Source organism: Lates calcarifer, linkage group LG1, assembly GCF_001640805.2.
Source record: "Lates calcarifer isolate ASB-BC8 linkage group LG1, TLL_Latcal_v3, whole genome shotgun sequence".
NCBI lineage: Eukaryota > Metazoa > Chordata > Actinopteri > Centropomidae > Lates > Lates calcarifer.
Window position 1 is genome coordinate 1,280,555 of NC_066833.1, and position 23,423 is coordinate 1,303,977.

General features: G+C 40.0%; 1 protein-coding gene across 1 annotated transcript in view; it reads left to right on the forward strand.

The window, feature by feature from the left end:
* LOC108874713 (titin-like) overlaps positions 1 to 23,423 on the forward strand; it is a 203,254-nt gene that overhangs the window by 65,957 nt on the left and 113,874 nt on the right. The window contains 28 exon segments of the mRNA XM_051073998.1: positions 143 to 430; positions 985 to 1,272; positions 1,409 to 1,699; positions 1,884 to 2,171; positions 4,002 to 4,112; positions 4,234 to 4,519; positions 4,638 to 4,821; positions 4,905 to 4,988; positions 5,469 to 5,736; positions 6,221 to 6,481; positions 6,915 to 7,124; positions 7,238 to 7,315; positions 7,412 to 7,438; positions 7,939 to 7,995; positions 8,198 to 8,242; positions 8,483 to 8,536; positions 9,618 to 9,674; positions 10,207 to 10,281; positions 10,579 to 10,647; positions 10,815 to 10,895; positions 11,090 to 11,158; positions 11,470 to 11,688; positions 11,893 to 12,345; positions 12,659 to 12,784; positions 13,083 to 13,181; positions 13,704 to 14,222; positions 14,738 to 14,815; positions 16,740 to 16,832. Coding sequence (XP_050929955.1) covers positions 143 to 430; positions 985 to 1,272; positions 1,409 to 1,699; positions 1,884 to 2,171; positions 4,002 to 4,112; positions 4,234 to 4,519; positions 4,638 to 4,821; positions 4,905 to 4,988; positions 5,469 to 5,736; positions 6,221 to 6,481; positions 6,915 to 7,124; positions 7,238 to 7,315; positions 7,412 to 7,438; positions 7,939 to 7,995; positions 8,198 to 8,242; positions 8,483 to 8,536; positions 9,618 to 9,674; positions 10,207 to 10,281; positions 10,579 to 10,647; positions 10,815 to 10,895; positions 11,090 to 11,158; positions 11,470 to 11,688; positions 11,893 to 12,345; positions 12,659 to 12,784; positions 13,083 to 13,181; positions 13,704 to 14,222; positions 14,738 to 14,815; positions 16,740 to 16,832 — 4,758 coding nt within the window.

Here is a 23,423-nt window from a genome sequence, read left to right on the forward strand (position 1 = left end):
CAGTTATAAGATGGAAAACAAAAGTCTTTAGAAATAACAATGATTTATAGTGTTGTAAAGTAGTACTTTGTTTCATTTCACCACTGGTTACTTTTCTCAGCCAGATTCCTGCTACTCACTGTCGTGTCTTAATCTTCTCCAGAGGCAAAAACGCCACCATCCTTCCCCAAGAAAATAACCAGCCTGCAGCAGACCGAGGGTCAGCCGGTCAGGTTTGAGTGTCGCGTCGCCGGCTCATCACCCATCGAGGTGTCGTGGCTGAAAGACGGCGAGCCTCTGAAGCAGGGAGATGAGTTCTCTATGTTGTACGACGACAACACAGCCATGCTGCAGATCAGCCGTGGCGAGATGAGGCACTCTGGGGAGTATACTTGCGTGGCTACCAACAGCGTGGGCTCTGCCTCCTGCAGAGCCAAGCTCACCCTACAAGGTCTGTTGAGCATGAGAATGTGACTGACTGGTTTCATGATTATGATTTAAACACTGCAGGATGTTCAGGAAATCAACAACATATCTGTCAGTGGGGGGTTTGTAGCAGACTTCATGGCTCTGACTCCAAACACAAAAATATTATTCTCTCTAGTTTGAAGCAGAATTTCTCAACTCTCTTATAGTAAAGAAAGGATTTTAATCAGCTCTTTTTTTAGCAGACTGAAGAGATCCATGAAAAAAAAACTGTGTGACAGCATTAAATACATCTGACATTGAAAAGTTTTAATCTCATCTGTATATGAATGCAGCCTGCAGGTGTCCTGAGCCAGAGGTTGAGAAACTCTGCTTTCGGTTTTAATAAGAGTTCAGTGAGACTCAAGACAGACAGTGAGGTGATGTGTGTGTGGTAAAACAGATTAACGTGACTAATGTTAACAGAGCTTCTGTCAGACAGTGTGAAGCTGTTTGATGCTCAAACTGTTGAAAATTTTGATCTAAAAATTTATTGTTGTTGTCGTCTTATCTTCCTCCCGTTCTGTCATGGACCTGCAGAACCACGATACCCTCCGGTCTTTGACAGGAAGTTGTCACCACAGGAGGTGACAGTGGGTGACAGCATTGAGCTGGAGTGTCACATGACCGGCTCTGCCCCCATTAAAGTCACATGGTCCAAAGACCATAAAGATATTCGCTCTGGGGGAAATTATAAGATCAGCTGTGTGGATAACACGCCCCACCTGACCATTCTGAAGGCAGATAAAGCCGACACGGGGAGATACTTCTGCCATGCCTCTAATGACATGGGGAAGGACTCTTGTTCCTCTGATATCACTGTCAAAGGTATTTTAACCCGGGCCACACCCAAGTCATCTCGGCCCTCTCTTCTTTAACACTCAAGCCCCTTTGAGGGCGTTTCTTTGTGTGGGACAAAAACAACCTTCCTCTCCTGACTGTCACTTTATTCTCTTCTTTCCAGAGCGTAAAAACCCTCCGGTGTTCACCAAAAAGCCCTCAGAGCACATCGAGGACATGGAGGGCAAACTGGTGAAGATGGAGGGCCGGGTCTCTGGCTCGCAGCCCATGTCTGTTAGTTGGTTCAAAGACAACAAGGAGATCTACAGCTCCGACAAATACGACATCAGCTTTAAGAGCAACGTGGCTGTGCTGTGCATTAAGAGCAGCCAGGTGAGCGACAGCGGCAGGTACTCCTGCCAGGCCTCCAACGAAGCTGGAACAGTCTCCTGTGACGTCGTTGTGGGCATCTCAGGTAGGTTTGAATTAGGGGACGGTGAGACATAATTACAACATATAGATCCTATAATAATGAGAAAAAAACAATCTCGTTGTGAGATACAAATCTTATAGTCCAAGGGCTTTTACCATTGTCCAGTAATCTCAGCACTGTCACTAGAACAGTCGGCTGAAATGAAACCATCCTATCTCTCCTGCAGAGGCCAAGAAGCCTCCAGTGTTTGACGTCCCTCTCAAACCGGTGACTGTAGATGAGGGTGAGAAGCTGAGCCTCAGGTGTCACGTCTGCGGGTCTCCTCCTCTGAAGATCCAGTGGATGAAAGACAGAAAGGACCTGACGTCGGCCGGCAGCACCAGGATCAGCTTCTCTGATGGGACAGCCTGTTTGGAAATCAGCCAGGCATCCAGACACGATGCTGGTGACTACCTCTGCAAGGCTACCAACGATGCCGGCAGTGAGTTCTGCAAAGCCAAAGTCATTGTGAAAGGTAAGAACTGTGAACGGCACTAGTAAATTATTCAGGTGTCAGCTTGACACTGGCTCCTTGATAGATTTCTTTATTTTAAAATATTACTGCTCAATTTTATGGCCTCAAACAGCCTAGTCCCCTAAATACCTCTCCAATCTATGGACGTGTTACGTGCCCCTTTGACCACTGAGATCTGCTGATGGCCCCCTGCTCTTAGCTCATAGCTTGGGTTGAAGGGTGACCAGGCATTTGCCTCTGCCCAACAGAGCTACTTGCCTGTTGAACTCAGGCATGCTATAGGCATTTGGAGATGTCATATTTATATTCATATCTATTTGATGTCATTTATTTTATCGTTTTTATCTCCTCTATGTGTGTGTTTTTATCTGGTTTTGTTTCTTTTGTGAAGCAAAATACTCATGGTTCCTGCTCAGTGCTCATCTCCTTTACAAAAACATGTAATGACTTAAACTGTCCGCCAGGTGGAGGTGTTTGATGTCAGGCAGATAGGAGGGAACAAACCAGCAGAAAAATGTTTAACTGGTATTATGTGAAATCAACAGCAGAAAAACTGGTCAGTTAATCAGCTGATGTACTCAAATAGGAAATTTTAGGCAGTGTGCATAATAGTTTATTATTATCAAGATTTTAACACCAAATCTCACTGTTTTCAAGAGCAGCTTTAATTAGTCATACGTCAGTTTGTCCTGTTTTCAGTTTTTCGCATCACTTTTCTTTTTAAGAGTTTGATGTCTGTGACTCACTCACACTGTACGAAATAACAAATGGATACTAGTTAAAAATGTCATTCAGACTAAAATCTCTGCTGCCGAGTAATTCCTAATTATGTACATCAGCTTATTAACTGACCAACCCTTCTACTGTAGTTTTATGGTCTATAATTGTGTTTTCACATAGTTAAACATTCTTCTGCCCCTTTGTTTCCTCCTGTTTGTCAGACATCAAACAGCTCAATCTAGTGGACAATTTAAGTCATGACATGTTTTTGTTACAGTGAAGCACTGGGCAAGGACCATGAGTGATTTGAGAGAAGCTCTGGCATTCATCACTTTTCTTGTACTTAAAATGTTTTCAGTGGTATGAACAACATTTAAATGATGGTCCATTAAGAGACTGTTTTTAGCACCCGACTGCAAATCATGATCAATCAAAGCTCTGTTCTTATAACATGTTGTTGCCATCTGTATCAATATAATCAACATGTTTTGGATCCTCTAATACGATTCATGACTAAATTTGCTATATCTTTGACTGTTGATTTCTTAGTGAAACTTTTTTTTTACTCTATGATACATATTTATGAATGATACTTTCTCACAAACAGCAGCCCAATATGGCAGTTTGAGGGGAACCTATGAATGCAAATTGCAGGCTCATGAACAGTAAAGCATAAAAAAAATCTGGAACATGAAAGGTAAAATGAGATAGAATGATAAACTAAGCACAATTACATCAAATATGATCTGTATGTATTTGTCTGCTGGAGCTTACTGTGTAGGTATATGTACAGACTTATACCTAGTCAAGAGTTTCCCAGCAGCATTTTGGACAAGTTGAAAACAATACAGTGAGGATTTGCAAAGGCAAAAAGGGAGGATATAAAAGCATAGATTAACATTTCCATCTGACACAGTGGACCTGAACTTTACAATATTTCTGAGCTGGCATAAGACTGAACAAAGACTGAACGTGTTGGTCCAGAGTCAGAGCCTGGCCCACAATAACACTTAGATTTCTTTTTTTTCTTAGAAACAATATTTTTGTGTTTTTGTTTTTAAATAAAGCTAAACAGTTTTGTTAATGTTGCTCTGTGATGTTATTTTGCAGAGAAACCAGGAGCAGCTCCACCTCCCGCTGAGGTTCCAGCTGCAGCCCCAACCAAAAAACTGGACAACCTGTTCTTCATCGAGGAGCCCAAAACTGCTCACGTCACCGAGAGTGAGACGCACAACTTATACATAACACACAGCATGGATTGAACATAATACCAAACACACAATTTGAGAAGTAGACGATTAGACTGTAGTTTTCTCCTGATCCTCCATCTGTTGTTTCACAGAGGGCATTGCCACCTTCATCGCCAAGGTGGGTGGCGACCCTATCCCCAGCGTAAAGTGGATGAAGGGGAAGTGGAGGCAGATCACGCACGGTGGCCGGATCTCCATTGACCAGAAGGGCCAGGATGCCAAGCTGGAGATCAGAGAGGTGACCAAGTCAGACTCTGGTCAGTACAGGTGTGTCGCCTCCAACAAGCATGGAGAGATCGAGTGCAGCGCCGACATGCACGTGGATGAAAAGAAAGAGACGACGATGCCCGAGGGAGATCTCCGAGCCAAACTGAAGAAGTGAGTTTCTGTGTTGGATGTTTCTGTCAGCTTCCAGGCAATAATCTGACCCTTTGGTGGTTTTGTTTTGTGTTTTTGTATTTACAAAGTCTTGATGTCTCCTTTGTTTTGTTCTCAGGACACCGTCAAAGCAGAAGAGTCCACAGGAGGAGAAGGACATTGACATTGTTGAGCTGTTGAGGAATGTGGACCCCAAAGAGTATGAAAAATATGCCCGAATGTACGGCATCACAGACTACCGCGGCCTGCTTCAGGCCATCGAGCAGCTGAAGAAGGAGAAAGCTGAAGAAAGTGGAAGACCGGTAACACTCTGTACTGTCAGCACTTGTGATGTGTTTGTGTCTGTAGATGTTGTGCTGAATAATGTTGTTGTTGTTGTTGACAGGAACTGGAACGTGGAGACAGAGAGTCTGATGAGGACATGGCCCGACTGGTGGCCGACCTGCAGAAGAGGATGGAGCGCACAGAGGTCAGGACACATTTACTGTTTTCATCAGGAGGTACACATACATCCATACATTAGTGCAGGCACTGGGCAGCAATAATAATCTGCACAAACAAAATGGAAAATCAGAAACTGGATAGGCTTATTGCTTCTCTTTGCACACAACTCTGACAGATCACCTGATAAATTTTAAATGTGGAGTCTGCATTTTCTCCTCATTCATACCTGATTCATTCTGATATTGATACATACTGTAGATACAGTATTATTAAAGGTCGCTTTGTTAGTATGAGTCAAGAGATCAGTTTCTGTGGCTGTGGTTGTAACTATTACTGGGGAGGGGGATGAAATGTGATGGGATTAAAATCACTTACCAGAGACGATGAGAGTGATGTTGAAATCATCACACTCCCCTAGAGAAAGAAGTCCACTCTGAATGGGGCTTTAGTGTTGACAGAAAATGGTGGTGTATCCAGAGAATTAATTCTCTTGTTGCTCCTGCAGCCTGTCACCGTGATGAAGGACATCTCTGATCAGTCCGTCTTCACCAACAAGGAAGCAGTGTTCGAGTGTCAGATCAAGATCAACTACCCAGAGATCACCCTGTCCTGGTACAAGGGCACACAGAAACTGGACACCAGCGATAAGTACGACATCAGCATCAGCGGTGACCGCCACCTGCTCAAGATCAAGAACTGCAAGTCGTCTGACCAGGGCAACTACCGGGTGGTCTGTGGGCCGCATATCTCCAGCGCCAAGCTCACCGTAATGGGTCAGTGCTGATGCTGTACACTGTACCAGCACAACATCTGGTAGTTATTATCACAGCTGGACTGCAGTCAGTCCTTGTTTACAAATACCGACTCTGGGTTCTTTAGTGTTATTGAGTGGGTTTAAAACTATGGTATCACTGCAGTGATGGCAGTTTACTTCCGCATCCAACCTGTATTCGTCTGCATGCCGAGACTTGAGGAATGAAATGAGGGATCTTTGGTCTAGCCACTTTTTCCAAGGAAAAGACTGAGCTTGCATTGATCTAACGTTTTGGTGGCTTGTGAGCAGCAGAAAGCTGAAGAATAAAATATGTGACAGAGATTATTGTCACAATAGGGTAACAAACAGCAAACAGCTGCCCATTCATTTACTCTGCCTGATTCATTATCATTTAAAAAAAATATTGATTTGTGGAACCTTAAGCAAATCTGATGCATCAGTGAATTTAATTCAGATTTTCTTTGTTGTGTTTTATCTTTCAGAGGCGGAGGTTGAGAAGCACCTGCAGGACACATCGGGTAAGGAAGGGCAATCGTGTACACTGTCTTGTCAGTTGTCCATCCCTAACGTAGAGGCTCAGTGGTATAAAAACGGCAAGCAGTTAGAGATGAAGGGCAGGTACATGTCCGAGGTGAAACACAAGGTTCAGAAGCTTCTGATCAAAGACCTGAAACCTGAAGACCAGGGTCGATACACCTGCAGGTACCAGCACCTGGAGTCCTCGGCCGACCTCTGGGTGGAAGGTTTGTACCTGGAAACCTTCCTGCAACCTTCTAGACGTGGTGGATGTTCTGCCCGTTTACTAACCTCTTTTGAATCCCTCCATCAAACTCTGAGACTAATGTTGGAGTTTTGGATTTTTCCCTCTTTTTTTCTCTTTCTTCTGGGATTTGTCCTCCTCTGTCTTAACATCCTTCACTCCTCTCCTCTCCTGGATTATCGTGCAAAAAAACGTCTGCCATCATCTCATTCGTTGTCTCCTTACATTCGTCTCGACTCAAATCCACCCCACCCCTCCAACAACCCATCATCTTAACTGTCCCATAAACATTGCTCTGATCATCATTGCTAACCATGTGGATGTTGTGTCGGTGAAAACTACCATTCAGCTATTGTCATACATTCCCAGTTGTGATGCCAAACACGTTTACCCATTCACGTCTTTATCTGTTTTAGCTGAACAAATTCATTTCACCAAACGCATCCACAACGTCGAAGTCAACGAGCGCCAGTCGGCCACCTTTGAGTGTGAGGTGTCCTTCGACAACGCAATCGTTTCATGGTACAAAGACACCTGGGAACTGAAAGAGAGCCCTAAGTACAACTTCAGAAGTGAGGGCCGAAGACATTTCATGGTCATCCGAAATGTGACCATTGAAGACGAAGGTGTGTAGAGCGTCATCAAGCCCCAAAGGCCCGTCACAAAGCCCTATAGATTTTTTTTTCTAATTGTTTTTATGACTTGAGTGTTAAACGTCTTCATTACTAATCCCATGTAGGCGTGTACTCAGTGATTGTGAGGTTGGAGCCCAGAGGAGAGGCTAAGAGCACAGCTGAGCTTTATTTGTCTGGCAAAGGTACAGTTCCTAGTCAGGCGGCACCTTTTATGCTTCTGTTCAGCTTTTGTCTGTTTTAGTGTTTAATGCATCGTTCACTCTTTCCCTTTTTCACAGAAATTGAATTAGCAATGGTTCCCTTTGGTAAGTATTTTATTTTCTAGATTAACCACTGTAATCAGGGGCATTTCAGGAAATCCTCTTGTTCTCCATATTCACTAAAGTCAGGTTTAGAGCCTTAGCTAACACCTGTTAACTGCAAACTATTAACATATCCATTCTTAGTTAAGAGTTGTTACAGCAGCAGCTTAGTTAAAACAGGTTTCTGGAAGCAGGGGAAAAACTCTAGCTGATGTGGCCATGAATAGCTAATAAAACCTGCTTTAAGTTAGGTTTCACATAGACTTAATTTAGTCTTATAACATTAATATCATGATGGTTGATTGATGTTATGGTAGCAGGGTGACCTATATCCTACACCCTCCAACAACTCGGGTAAAAGCTCGAAAGCAAGAGGATTTTCAAAATGTCAGTTATTAATATAATGTGTATTTAATACTACTATACATTCAGTCCTGTTTTTACTTAAATAATTGTTGTATTATGGTAAAGTTTTGGTATGAATCATATTCCATATTCTGTAGATGTCCCAGACTCCTCAGTTCAGAGGCCTGAAGTGCCCTCATCAGTGGCAATTCAAGGTAAGACTGGAATCAAGAGCAGTTAGTTTATCAGAGAATGGATTTAAAAACAAGCTCATTTTAACATGCGAGTTTAGACCAAAGCCCAAAATGTGTTTCCAGAAAGTATCATGAAATCTGACTCTATAACTCTTTATGCGTCTTTGGATAAATTTTATTTTTAACATCACAATAAAACCAACATGTTTTTTATCTTTTAAAGAATCTGCTGAGTTCTATCATTATGAAGAAGAGATTGAACTTAAAGGTATTTACTGTGTTTTTATGCTTCATCTGCTCACGTCCTCAATCCTGACCAGATTTTACCAAAAATTAATATCAGTTTAACATTAAACTGATCGTCTTTATCACAGTAATAATTCTTCTTTTGTTATCCCTCACCTCACTGACAGTCAAACTAATCTGTATTTCTTATCATAAATTGAAAACTCTTCTGTCTTTGTTCTTAATAACGGAAACAAAAACACAAATTTTTTGTTTTTGTAAGAATCAACTGAATATACGTATCACTATGAAGAAGAGATGGAGGTGGAGCAGAGAGGTACAACATGTTGTATTTCTTCTTTTTCACTGAGACTTAACTCTCTCCATCATCATCGTCATCGTCATCATTACCGAACCATCAGATCTGGAAAAAAATAGAAATTAAAATTCTTCACACAGGGATTTTAGATCAGGGACAAATCTGATTCATGTCTTATAACTGATCCATTAGGAATTAAAAAATAATCATTGATAAAAACATTAATTACACTTTATGATACCAAAATAAGAAATTATTTGTTTTCTATCAGAACATGGACCAGTGGATAACTGATAGCAGTAAACTGTAGTTTGGATTCGTGTGATAAAATTCTATCTTTACTGATTATACTGATTAAGTCAGATTGATTTAAGCACAGCTAAAAGTTTTTCCAGATGTGAATTTACCCAGATCTGCCTGTTTTGTTCATCATAACATCATCATGTCACCTGACTCATCTCTGCTTTGTAATGGTTGTTTTTATTGCCAACAGGAAGGCAGTAATCTTTGTCCTGGTGATTTTACATCCATGTTTATTTGTTTTTGTCTGACATTTTGGGATGCCTTCTTCTTTTTTCACTCTTTAACAGTCATCCCATCTTTCATCTCTCCATTGCTCACACTCAATACTTGCTCACTGTGTCGCCATTTTATAGTCAAAGTCTTTTGTCTTGTTGATCTAGTAAATAAACAAAGCTCAGTGACTGTAGCTTTGTCAGGACATTTAAACTTACTGAAGTAGTTTATAGCTGTTAAGCCTAACATTTACTTGTTGTCACCTTCAGGCAAAGTAACTTTGTTTGCACAGCACATTTTAAAGACAAGGTAAAAACTCTGAAAGTTTGACCACTACAACACTGCCTTTGAGTCTGTTTGTGGTTATTTTGTGTCTCTTTGCAGTTGTTTTTGTTCCTTTGCAGTTGTTTTGCATATTTTGTGTAGCCAGTTATAGTCATATCTCATTTATAGGTTCTTTGAGACAACAAGACAGTGACTTTGTTAAACTGTGAAATGACGTCATGAGTATTTGTCTCCAAGCACCGAGTGTTTTCCTCATGTTTGTTGTCTTCTGTCACTTTTGTGGTCATCACACCACCAGTCGAGTATCAGAGCTGGACAGAGGAGGCAGTAACACAACAGGTGTCCACAACCAAAGGTATCAGGAAGGACATCAGTTATCTGTCTGTTAATATCTGTTTGTCTGAGCCGCTCTTAATCATGGCTCTCTCTTAATATTTGTCTTTATTTGTGAGATTTATGTTTTTTTATTTTATTTTGTTTGCTCTTTTTCCTAACCCTTTTTTTGTTCTATAACTGTTCTTATGTTATTACTTACTTTTTTTCAAACTGCAGCCTGAGATCAGGTAATTTGTTTTGGCTTCTGCTTACCTCCTAAAACTTTACATTTCTTACCTTTAAATGCATGTGTGCAGGTAATAGGTTATGGTTATCATCTAATTGATCCACAAATTACAATTAGAATTTTAAATCTGATGTCCAACTGTTGATTCTTGTTATGTCAAAACACGCAGGTGTGTTTTTAACATGAGACAGGATGTCATGCAGCTCTGATTTTCAGAGCATCGTCCATTTTTTATGAGCAGCTATTCATTTTTACTCAAGAAAGTTGATGTTTTGTGACAGTGATGATAATCCTGGATGTGTTCCTGTGTGTGTTTCATTCCCAGCATCTGCCAGAGTTCCCATTGAGGAGACAGTGGAGACCAAGAAAGTTGAAATGAGAGAGGAAATCCCCAAAAAAGGTACCACAGACCTGAATGTCTTCCTGCTGCTTGGCGCTTTATCCTGCAAAAAATGCAAACTTACTTGTTTGTCTTCCACTACTAAAATCTTTGATTGTTTTGTCCTGTTCTGCTTTGTCTTTTCTGTTTTTTTATTTCTTTACTCTTTTTTTTGCTACAGATAGACTTGTTGTCAAATTATCTACTGTAGTTGCTCTTTCTTTTGTCTGTAACTTAATCTTCTGCTGCGCTTCTGTGCTTCACCTGCAAATGCACAGCATCTCTCTTGTGATGCTAACATGATTGGTGTCTTTTAAGTTCCCAAAGCTGAGAAAAAGCCTGAAGAGAAGCCTGCACCAGCTATAAAGGAGCCATCACCGCCTAAAGGTACCAACATACCTCTGATGTTGGCATGTACCTGTTTAATAACACATTAATCTGTGGCTTTCCATGCTTTTTAGACTTAGTTCCTATGTATTTAATTTTTCTCTCCGTAACTTCCCTTGATGTTTTGATGTTGTGTAATTTTACTTAATTTTACTGAAATTTTGAAGTACCAGTGGCCAAAAAACCAGTGGAGGAAAAGGTTCCTGTAGTTTCAGTCCCAGAGAAGAAGGAAGTTCCAGCTCCCAAAGGTAGAGATGTCAGATTTCTAAACATTTCTCTACTGAACATCTCCCATCTTTGCTGATGACACTGTCCTTTTGTTGACTACTCTATTATGATGTGGTTTAACAGTTGTACCTGTTCGAATTCAGTTCTTTTCCTCTCCTTGTCTTGCTTTATTTTGATTTTGTGGTTTATCGTGTGTTTGAATGTATCTCAAAAGAACCAGAGGAGGTTAAGAAGCCTGCTGCTCCCTCATTGCCTGCCGAGAAGCCCGGAGTGCCAAAGAAAGGTACTTCCATTAGTTCTTCCTGTTGTTTGACATCTTATTAAGAGTCCTCAGTAGCAGCTTACTCACCACTACATGGCTTCTCACCTCTTAATGTCTGTCTCATCTTGATTTTATTGTGATGGTCACCTCACTGTTTGTACTCTGTGACTGGCATTCTGTCTGTTCCCCACACAATATTATCGCTAATTCATCACCAGTGTTTGTCTTCATGTTCAGTGTCATCTCACTCTTTCGAATGCCTCTTGATAACTCTTTGATGCTACCACAACTTCATGCTAACATTAGCCAATGTCTGTGTTACCTACTTGAAGATGAGCCCAAGCCTCATGTACCAGCAGAGCCCAAAAAAGTGGCACCTGCAGCTAAACCTGAACCTGAACCCAAGCCCAAACCAAAAGCAGAACCTGAACCAAAGCCTAAGCCAACACCGGCTCCCAAAGCAGAACCTGAGGCCAAACCTGCGAAGATCGAGCTGGAGCCTGAAGCTAAGCCAGAGCCAGTGAAGAAGCCAACAACACCACCATCCAAAGGTATTTCCTGCTTTGTTTGGATTTGTGTGTTGAGTTCTAAGGATTTTCAGAACTGTTTTAACTGTTCATACATTTCTCTGTCTTCAGTATTGATCCGTCTTTACTGTGTTTGCTTAGCTTCAAGGGTGGAAGCGAATCTTTGACTTTCTGTGTGTCTTGACTGACTTTATTCGTACGTAAACCAATTTAAATGTTGCTTTTAAGTCCCCGAAGAAACTGCAAAACCAGTGCTGGCAAAGGTCAAGCCTGAACCAGCAGTAACCAAGCCAGAACCAGAAGTCCAAAAACCAAAGCCAGAACCAGAGAAACCAAAGCCAGAGGTCCGTAAACCTGTGCCTCCTGTAACAAAGCCAGAACCAGTCATTGCCAAGCCAGAGCCTCCAGCTCCAAAAGCAGAACCTGCGGTGGTTCCCAAACCAGAACCAGTCATTGCCAAGCCAGAGCCTCCAGCTCCAAAAGCAGAACCTGCGGTGGTTCCCAAACCTGAAGCAGTCCTTGCCAAGCCAGAGCCTCCAGCTCCAAAAGCAGAACCTGCAGTGGTTCCCAAACCTGAACCAGCAGTGAAAAAACCAGAGGCTGAAGTGAGAGTGCCAAAACCAGAACCTCCACAGGCCAAACCAGAACCAACACCTGCACCAAAGGAACCCCCGAAGAAAGGTATACAGCATCTCTGGTCGAGATGCAGCTCTGGAGTTTTTAATCTTCTTAACTCCACCAACTTTAACTCGTCTGGAGTGATTTTCCATGAGTGCTTATTGATCCGTTTTTGTGTCTAGTTTGGATGTTAAACTCTTACACTTAATTCTTTAACCACTGGAAACCTGATAGCTTTTAATGTATTGCCAACTTTAACTGTCTCTAATGTCTGTGAATGAGTCTGAATGTGTCTCATTATTGAATGTCATAGAACATTTTATTCTACAGGCTTTTTGGCAATAAACGTAGTTACAAATTACATGTTCTTTTAAAGAACCAGAAGCACCAACAAAGAAGAAGGTGGTTACACCTCCACCTCCACCACCACCACCACCTCCAGTCCCACAAAAGGTGGAGAGAGAAGAAGAGGCACCACAGAAAAAACCTGTGGCAGCTAAAGGTATCTAAAGCTCAGTCAGCTGTCAATCATCCCAAAGCTCCTCACACTAAAATCTAAACTCTTACACTCATCTTAAACCCTCTTCAGCTTCTTTGGTGTGTTTGTCTAACCTCTAACCTCTGGCTCACAGAGTTACTGTGGTGTTGCGATGGGGCTGCACATGAGTTTGTCAGTTGTCAGTTTTTCTTGTCTTACACTCGATAGAGTGGTGGGTGTTTTGTTCATCTCTAACAACACTCTTCAACTTGATTCATTCATTCACTTGACCGCTAATGTATGTGAATGGTACTCTTTAAAGTTCCTGTGGAGGAAAAAATACCTGAGCCTCCAAAGGCAGTCAAGAAACCAGAACCTGCTGTTGTTCCTCCCAAAGAAGAGCCAACAAAGAAAGAGAAAGGTATTATAATGTTTATGATGGATCTTTCCTCTGTAACAAGCCCTGGCTTTGTTAGTTGTTGTTTTATTTGTTGTCCTTTGACTCAGCAGGGTTATGTTTTACACAAATTATCATGATAGATTGAAATATAATTTTATATACAAAGTATAACAGAAATTATATATTTTAGTTATAATAGAAGTTTAGGGACCCCAGAGGATGATCCTCTCTTTGACCCTTCCACTGGAGCCACCCTCTTACTACAAAGTCCACTTCCACAAAAAATAAAATCACACAGCTTAAATTACAATATAATACCCTGTTTTCATTCTTGCTCTGCAGAGGATGTACTTTTTTGACTTTCCTCTAGCGCCACCGTAACAGCAAACTAGCAGCACTTCAGCAGCAATTCTGCTTCACAAACAGATAATTTGAGTAAAGTATTCCCTGTTGTGTGTAACATATCCTTGCTTGTGCGCCAGCACATTTTCTGTTCTTTATAGTCATGTCTTTTGCATGTTTTTGTGTCAAACCCTCTTAAAGCTTTGAAGCCCAAACCTAAACTTGTACCAGAGGCGGTGCCTGAGAAAGTACCTCAGAAGGTGTTTGATGAGGTAGTTTTCCCGAAGACTGAACTTGAGAGGCTGCCTGATAAAATACCTCAAACAGAACCAGAGAGACTGCCTCCAAAGAAAGCTGAGATGAAGGAGAAGACCCCTGAAAGGGTCCCAGAGAAAATATCAGCCCCTGAGAAAAAAGTGGATAAAGTTCCAAAGGTGTTTCCAGAAAAAACACCCGAGGAAAAAGTGCCAGAGAAGTTTCCTCCTGAGAGGAAACCTGTAAAAGTCCCTCAAAAGGCTGCTGAAGAAGAGAGGATTCCTGAGAAGAAGCCACCTGAGCTTCCTGTAAAGATTGAGGAAGTAAAACTTGAAAAGGTGTCTAAGAAACAAACAGAGAGGATCTCTGTAGAAAAAACTGTTCCTACAAAGACCCCTGATAAAACACCCGAGAAGGTACCTGAAGCTAAACCTAAACGAGAGGTTGAAGAAGCTCTTCATAAAGGTACAGCTGAGGTGGACCTCGACTCTTTCTATCTTTCTTTGTGTTATATCATGTATGTGAACTATTGGCACCAGTCCAGTTGTAGCAGTTGTAATGTGGTGCATATTGCAGCACATCTAAATGTACACTCAAAACATGTTTTACATCAGAAGCATTCATTTTTGATGCACATAAAACATCAAACAAGCAACAGCAGCTTGAACAATAAACAGAACAAAATTTATTTTTTCAGTCTATGGTAGACATTATGTCTGACTGAGTATCAACAAGTAGTCATAAGATGATATAACAAAGGGCAAAAAAAAAAAAAAAAATTCCAACTGAACTGTTGCCACTGCTTCAAGGGGTTTCGTAACATCTTATATTCTTCTTTAACATCTTACTGTTTGCTGTGCTTTCTGTAATATATTCTGGTTATTTATGTATGTTTGTTTGTTTAACTAAATTTTCTTCTTTTAAAATAATCTTCTTCTCATGCACCATCTTGGATTGAAAACTGATTCATTCTTTAAAAGAAATAGAAACTAAGAAGATTGAGAAGATTCGGCCCACTGAGGTTGAACAAGAGAAAAAAGTCTCTCCTCCTGAAAAAGGTACAGACCATCTGAAAACATGGTGGAGTCCTTTAACCACATCTTAATCTTTAACTCTTGATGATAATACACAGCAGGTGGATTATCGCCTCAAGATTTAGCCTCTTAATATCCGTGTTGTCTCTTTCTAACACTGTTGATTGTCTTTGTGTTTTGTTGTCAACTCTTGGCGCCGCCACATGACGCCTGTTCTTCAACAACTCTTAAAACTTCCAGCAACTACGAGTCTTGTCAAAATTGAGCAAAGGGAAGGAGTTCAAAAACTACAGGAAATTTATTATGTGACGGAGAAAGTGTCTCCCACAGAGGAGGTTTGGGAACATGAAGAGATGGTGGAAGAACATGCCGAAGTGTTGTACGAGGATGAAGTGGCTCCTCTGGGCAAGACGATGGTGTCGCTATCAGAAGTAGATGTCTTAAGAACGACAGAAAAGCCTACCCAAAGAGATAAAAAGTCTGAACTGAGAAGTGAGATATCTGTTACTGACACTTCAAAGAGGAAAGAAACCAGGGTGACCAAACGAAGAGTTGCGCCGAAAACACAAGAAACTATAGTTGTAGTCCAGGAAAGTGAATCTGACAAAGACAGGGTGGTCACAACACTGCAGGATAAACCTAGAAAAGAAAAAACTGAAGAGGAGTTTTTTGTCAGGGCGATTGAGTCACCAACAGAGGAAATTACGGATGAGAGGAAAGACAGCACATTAGTCAGATATGTTCCAGAGAAGGACCTCTCTAAACAAGAAACTAGTGTTCCAGTCAAAAAGGGAAAAGAGATAATCATTAAAACAGAAAGCAGAGAGAGACGCAGGATAGAAAGAACAGAGGAACCTACTTCAACCAAAGAAATAGAGTTAGTAAAAGATATCCCGTTGGTGACAGAGGGAGATAAAACCAAAACCTCCCCAATTAAAATCAGCACAGAATCAAAAAAACAAACTGAAAGGTTTAAGATTGAAGGAAAGGCTTTGACAGAGGTCACCTATGAGGAACTAGCTGATCATGATGTCAAGATAATCTCAGCTACTCCAGAGGAAAAATACAGTAGAACTGAGGAAATCAGAGCAATTACAATTGAGCGGACAGAAGTCACAGTTGAAGACAAACCAATAAAAGTAACTCCCACTCAAGTGAAAAGAGTAGATGAGGAAAGTAGAAAGGACGAAACTCGAATTAAGCCCCCAGTCATTTCTGACTCCAAAAAAGATACTAGTGCACCAGGACAGGTGTCAGTAAAGAAACATGAGTTAGCTGAAAAGAAACAAGAGAAGAAGCCAAAATCTACCGAGATAATTGACACAAAAAAGGAGAAAGTTGCTGAAAAGCCAAAACCTGAGGTAGAGGTGACCCCCAAGGTAAAACCAAAAGAGTCAGTAACAGATATGGAGCTTAAGAAGCCAGAACTGATTAAATCAGACATTGAGTTTGAGTCAGTGACTGAAAAAACCGAAGCAGAATACAAGAAAAAAGAGGAATCCAAAGATGTAACTCCTCAGAGTGTTGATACTGAAAAGACAAAAGAAGACACAAAACCTTCAATTCCCTCAAAACCAGAGAGGAAAAGGATTTCCCCCCAGACTGCTGCCAGAGGTACAGAGAGAAAATCTAACATCATCATGTTCATCTTTAACTTTTTCATATGTCTCCATGTTTGGGTGCAGTCTTTGTTCTTTTTTATCTAAATCTTGGGCAGCGACTTGGGTCACAGTTTGTCTCTTTTCATCCCATTTGTGAATGTCTCTCCATATCACATTTTCATGCTCACTGTGTTCCCTACAAAAGTCTTCTATTGGTGTGTTTTTGTATCTTTTTTAAAGGGTTCTTTTTTTTATCCCTTTGTGAGTTTAAGTCTATCTTTTTCCCTGTGCTTTCCTCTCTTAAATATTTACATCTTACATTAAACAAAAACTGATTATCTTTAAAGAAACAGAAGCCAAGCCCGAGACCACTCCCACAACCATCCGTGCTACATCCCCTGAAAAACAAGTCGAGATAAAAGGAAAAACACCAGAGAGAGGTACAACGACAGTGTATTTGTGTTTCCTTGATTGTCAGCTCTTACTTCTTTCTTATTATCCCTGTGTTTGTGTTGTTTAATTCCAAATGTTTGTGTCTTTTGTTGTTGTTTTTCCTAATCTCTTGGCACTGCTACATGGTGCTTTGTCTTCACACCTCTTAAAATCTTCTCCCCACAAGGGGCCATCACTGGTCTTTTAAAGTCTGAGGAAAGAGCAGGAGCTCAGAAGATCCTGAAGCATTTCATGTCAGAGGAACCTTCCTCTGCAGAGAAGGTCAGAGAGAGAGAGGAAGTTGAAGAAAAAGCTAAAATGTATCACAAGGATGAAGAAGAAATTGTGGGCGAAAGTGTTAAATTAAGTGCAACACAAGAACCTGATGAAGTGCCTGATATAAAAAGTGACATATCTGTTACTGATGGTTTAATGACACAGGGCCTTAAAATGAAACTCATCACAAAAATGAAGAACAAATTAAAACAAGATGACAAAGAAGAGAAACCTTTGAAAGCTGGAAATATTGAAATGACCTTAAAGATACAAGAAACTGATTCCTCAGAGCTTGTTAAACCAATGGAAGAGGTATCCTCCAAACCTAGAATAATAGACTCTGAGGAAGCAGAAGAAAAGCTGTATGCTATTGATACCATCCAGTCAAAGACAGAAATAACTGGAAAAACCAAGGATGCCAAACACCTAACATTAGCTACAAAAGGTATTTCAAAGAAAGAAATACAAAAGCTCAAAGTTGATTCTTTTAAAAAGTCACCATTAGACAAGAAATTAGATATAGAGGAACTAACTCAGGAAAAATACATCACAGTTAAAGAATTAATGGGGAAAGATACTCCTGAGAAATTCACCAGAACTGATGAACATGTTATAGAAGGTACAGGGCTAACTGACAAATCGCAAAAACCAGAGGAGGTTTATAAAAAGGAAAAGCAGCCATCAAAACAAAAAGAACAGGGTGTAGAAAACATAAAGGATGTAGAATTTGAATTGAAGGCAGTCACTGTAAAAGACCAAGAACAAGCAGAACAGAGCCAGAAAGAAGGAAAGGCTTCACCTATAATGTTAAACAAAGAAATGCCACCATCTGAAAAACTCAAGCCAACCAGCCTTCTGCCTAAATCTATCTTGTCCAAAGTAGTTACACTTAAAGACAGATTGGTCAAAGTCAGTCCTCTGGAAGGAACAACAGAGATGAAACCTGATGGAGATATTTCAGTTACTCTGACTACCTTGAAATCTGAGATTGAGGGACTACCTAAACAAACAGTGGCAGAACAAAATGGCACTAAAACTGAAGACACTGTGAGTAAAAAGAAAATTGTTAAATCAGAAGAAAGACCAATTCACTCAAAAGAAAAAGAACAGATCTTAAAAGAAACTAAAGACATTGAATTGAAAGTCCAACCAGGTATGGTTATAACTGAAGACCAACAACACAGAGTTAGTCCAACTGAAGAGATAAAAGCAAGACCAGAACAAACTGAAAGAAAACCAGTATCAAAAAAGGCAAAGGAACAAACTCCAGCCAAAACTGTAGAGACTGCAACTAAAGAAGTTCAGTCAAACGTGGTCACGAATAAAGATCAAAAATCTAAAAAGGAAAAAGAAAAAGAGACAGTTTTGTTAAAGACAACTCCTCAAATACAAGGAGTTCCACTGAAAGAGAAAGAACACATGGTAGTGACATCTGATGGTGAAGTTCAGTCACAGGTCAGAGAAACACCATTAGAAACAAAAATCACCAAGGTTCAAAAAGCAACTAAACAACAAGCTGAGCAAAAGGCAACAGAGCCTGCATCTGAGGAATCATTGGCAGACACATTAACTCCAGAAAGACTGAAGCTAGGGAAAGCTGACAATATTACCATCAAATCTGTCCAGTCAGTGGGGATCACTGTTAAAGACAAAATCACCAAAATTACTCCCACTGAGGAGCTGAAAGAAAGTGAAGGCCAAGTTGAATCCTGGAAAGACATGCCAGAGAGTTTGCCTAAAATGAAAAAAATTACATCAGATGGCATCACATCAATGACTGACGAAACTTCTAAAATTGTCCACAGTGTGATGAGCCAGACGCTAAGTGAAAGGAAATCTTCACTTCCTCCTGTGGTAGATGCTGAAATCACAAAGGTAGACAAAGATGCAAAAGTGGACAGTGAGTCTCCAGAGCAAACAGCCAAAGAATCATTAATATCAGAGGATACTTCAAAAATACATGCTAAAACAAAGAAACCTGTCAGAGACATTGCAGGTAGACAAGAACATGTTAAGCCAGAAAAAAACTCTGCTATGGAAAAACTGTCAGCAACAGAGAAAGAACAAATGCCATCTGACACAGAGATTGAATTGACAGAAGTCCAGCCAAAGACGTGTAAGGCTGAGGACAAACTCCCTAAAGTTGCTGAAACTGAAGAGGCTTCTCTTGAGCCAGTACAATCAAACCTTACCACAGTTAAGGACAAACGTTCTAAAGTTACACTGATTGAAGAGACAAAACCAAGATTAAAAGAAACCAAAAGAAAGCCCCCCGAAACAGATGCAGTGGAGATAAAACCAGAGGAATCACTTGTGATAGATAAAGTTGCAGATCAAATCACCACAGATACTGTCACTGAACAGAGGAAACCTGCAAGAAAGGAACAAGTGGGTAGAAAAAGTTTAGATACACCTGTCATGGTCAAAACAAGTAAGGGAGGTACTGTTGTAGAAGCTCCTGAAAAACATAATAAAACTGAAAAATTAATCAAAAAGCATGTGGCGCTTGATGAGGAAACTGATATAACAGATATAATAGAGTCAGTATCTTCACGAGAGCCACAACAGAAACTTACCAAACCACAAGAGATTACAGTTGAACAAGGCCAGCTAAAGGTCTGTACAGTTAAAGATAAAACTTTCAAAGTCACTCCTCTTAAATCACTTAAATCAAAACAGGAACAAAATGAAAGAAAGGTTTCAGTTACACCTTTGATGGAGGAATCTTCTGAAGAATTAGAGGTAGAATCTGCTCCTGAAAAACATACAGAAGCCAGAGAAACTGTCTTAATGCCTGAAAAGGTAACTGATGTGTTAGAGGACATAACTCCAAAGGAATCAAAATCCCTGAAGGAGAGAGGACAAAAAATAGCAAAAACTAAAGAGGCTGCAGACAAACAAATCCCACAAAAATTCATCACTGTAAAGGATAAAACTGAAAGGGTGACTCCAATTAAAAGTGGTACACCTGAAAAACATGATAAAACTAAAGTTGTCACTGAGCATGCAACATTTGATGAGGAAATTGTGTCTCCAGAGGAAGAGCCAGATAGGAAATCTACCAAACTACAAGAGATTACAGTTGAACAAGGCCAGCTAAGTGTCAACACAGTCAAAGATAAAACTTTTAAAGTTACTGCTCTTAAAGAAAGTAAAACAACACAGGAGCAAATCAAAAGAAAGGTTTCAATCACACCTGAAATGGATGAAACTTCCAAAGAATTGGAAATAGCTCCTGAAAAACATGCAAAAATCAAGGAAACTGAATTTACAGCAGCTGATAAAGCAACTGATGTGGTGCAGGATATTTCTCAGAAGAAATCAATGTCCGTGCAGGAGAGAGGACAGAAGACAGCCAAAACTGAAGAGGTTGAGAACAAACAAACCCCACCAAAGTTTGTTACTACTAAGGATAAAACTGAAAAATTAATTCAAATTAAAGGTGATACACCTGAAAAACATGTAAAAACTAAAAAGGTAGTCACTAAACATGCAACATCTGGTGAGGAAATGGACACAACAGAGAGTGAATCAGTATTCCCACAAGAACCTCAACAGAAACGTATCAAACCACAAGAGATTATAGCTGAACAAGATCAGCTGAAGTTCAGTACAGTTAAAGATAAAACTTTCAAAGTCACTCCTCTTAAATCACTTAAATCAAAACAGGAACAAAATGAAAGAAAGGTTTCAGTTACACCTTTGATGGAGGAATCTTCTGAAGAATTAGAGGTAGAATCTGCTCCTGAAAAACATACAGAAACCAGAGAAACTGTCTTAATGCCTGAAAAGGTAACTGATGTGTTAGAGGACATAACTCCAAAGGAATCAAAATCCCTGAAGGAGAAAGGACAAAAAATAGCAAAAACTAAAGAGGCTGCAGACAAACAAATCCCACAAAAATTCATCACTGTAAAGGATAAAACTGAAAGGGTGACTCCAATTAAAAGTGGTACACCTGAAAAACATGATAAAACTAAAGTTGTCACTGAGCATGCAACATTTGATGAGGAAATTGTGTCTCCAGAGGAAGAGCCAGATAGGAAATCTACCAAACTACAAGAGATTACAGTTGAACAAGGCCAGCTAAGTGTCAACACAGTCAAAGATAAAACTTTTAAAGTTACTGCTCTTAAAGAAAGTAAAACAACACAGGAGCAAATCGAAAGAAAGGTTTCAATCACACCTGAAATGGATGAAACTTCCAAAGAATTGGAAATAGCTCCTGAAAAACATGCAAAAATCAAGGAAACTGAATTTACAGCAGCTGATAAAGCAACTGATGTGGTGCAGGATATTTCTCAGAAGAAATCAATGTCCGTGCAGGAGAGAGGACAGAAGACAGCCAAAACTGAAGAGGTTGAGAACAAACAAACCCCACCAAAGTTTGTTACTACTAAGGATAAAACTGAAAAATTAATTCAAATTAAAGGTGATACACCTGAAAAACATGTAAAAACTAAAAAGGTAGTCACTAAGCATGCAACATCTGGTGAGGAAATGGACACAACAGAGAGTGAATCAGTATTCCCACAAGAACCTCAACAGAAACATATCAAACCACAAGAGATTATAGCTGAACAAGATCAGCTGAAGTTCAGTACAGTTAAAGATAAAACTTTCAAAGTCACTCCTCTTAAATCACTGAAATCAAAACAGGAACAAAATGAAAGAAAGGTTTCAGTTACACCTTTGATGGAGGAATCTTCTGAAGAATTAGAGGTAGAAACTGCTCCTGAAAAACATACAGAAACCAGAGAAACTGTCTTAATGCCTGAAAAGGTAACTGATGTGTTAGAGGACATAACTCCAAAGGAATCAAAATCCCTGAAGGAGAGAGGACAAAAAATAGCAAAAACCAAAGAGGTTGCAGACAAACAAATCCCACAAAAATTAATCACTGTAAAGGATAAAACTGAAAGGGTGACTCCAATTGAAAGTGGTACACCTGAAAAACATGATAAAACTGAGCATGCAACATTTGATGAGGAAATTGTGTCTCCAGAGGAAGAGCCAGATAGGAAATCTACCAAACTACAAGAGATTACAGTTGAACAAGGCCAGCTAAGTGTCAACACAGTCAAAGATAAAACTTTTAAAGTTACTGCTCTTAAAGAAAGTAAAACAACACAGGAGCAAATCGAAAGAAAGGTTTCAATCACACCTGAAATGGATGAAACTTCCAAAGAATTGGAAATAGCTCCTGAAAAACATGCAAAAATCAAGGAAACTGAATTTACAGCAGCTGATAAAGCAACTGATGTGGTGCAGGATATTTCTCAGAAGAAATCAATGTCCGTGCAGGAGAGAGGACAGAAGACAGCCAAAACTGAAGAGGTTGAGAACAAACAAACCCCACCAAAGTTTGTTACTACTAAGGATAAAACTGAAAAATTAATTCAAATTAAAGGTGATACACCTGAAAAACATGTAAAAACTAAAAAGGTAGTCACTAAACATGCAACATCTGGTGAGGAAATGGACACAACAGAGAGTGAATCAGTATTCCCACAAGAACCTCAACAGAAACATATCAAACCACAAGAGATTATAGCTGAACAAGATCAGCTGAAGTTCAGTACAGTTAAAGATAAAACTTTCAAAGTCACTCCTCTTAAATCACTTAAATCAAAACAGGAACAAAATGAAAGAAAGGTTTCAGTTACACCTTTGATGGAGGAATCTTCTGAAGAATTAGAGGTAGAATCTGCTCCTGAAAAACATACAGAAACCAGAGAAACTGTCTTAATGCCTGAAAAGGTAACTGATGTGTTAGAGGACATAACTCCAAAGGAATCAAAATCCCTGAAGGAGAGAGGACAAAAAATAGCAAAAACTAAAGAGGCTGCAGACAAACAAATCCCACAAAAATTCATCACTGTAAAGGATAAAACTGAAAGGGTGACTCCAATTAAAAGTGGTACACCTGAAAAACATGATAAAACTAAAGTTGTCACTGGGCATGCAACATTTGATGAGGAAATTGTGTCTCCAGAGGAAGAGCCAGATAGGAAATCTACCAAACTACAAGAGATTACAGTTGAACAAGGCCAGCTAAGTGTCAACACAGTCAAAGATAAAACTTTTAAAGTTACTGCTCTTAAAGAAAGGAAAACAACACAGGAGCAAATCGAAAGAAAGGTTTCAATCACACCTGAAATGGATGAAACTTCCAAAGAATTGGAAATAGCTCCTGAAAAACATGCAGAAACATCTGATGAGAAAATTGTTACAACAGAGAGCAAATCAGTGTCTCCAGAGGAGGAACCAGAATGTAAATCTACCAAACCACAAGAGATTATAGTTGAACAAGACCAGCTAAA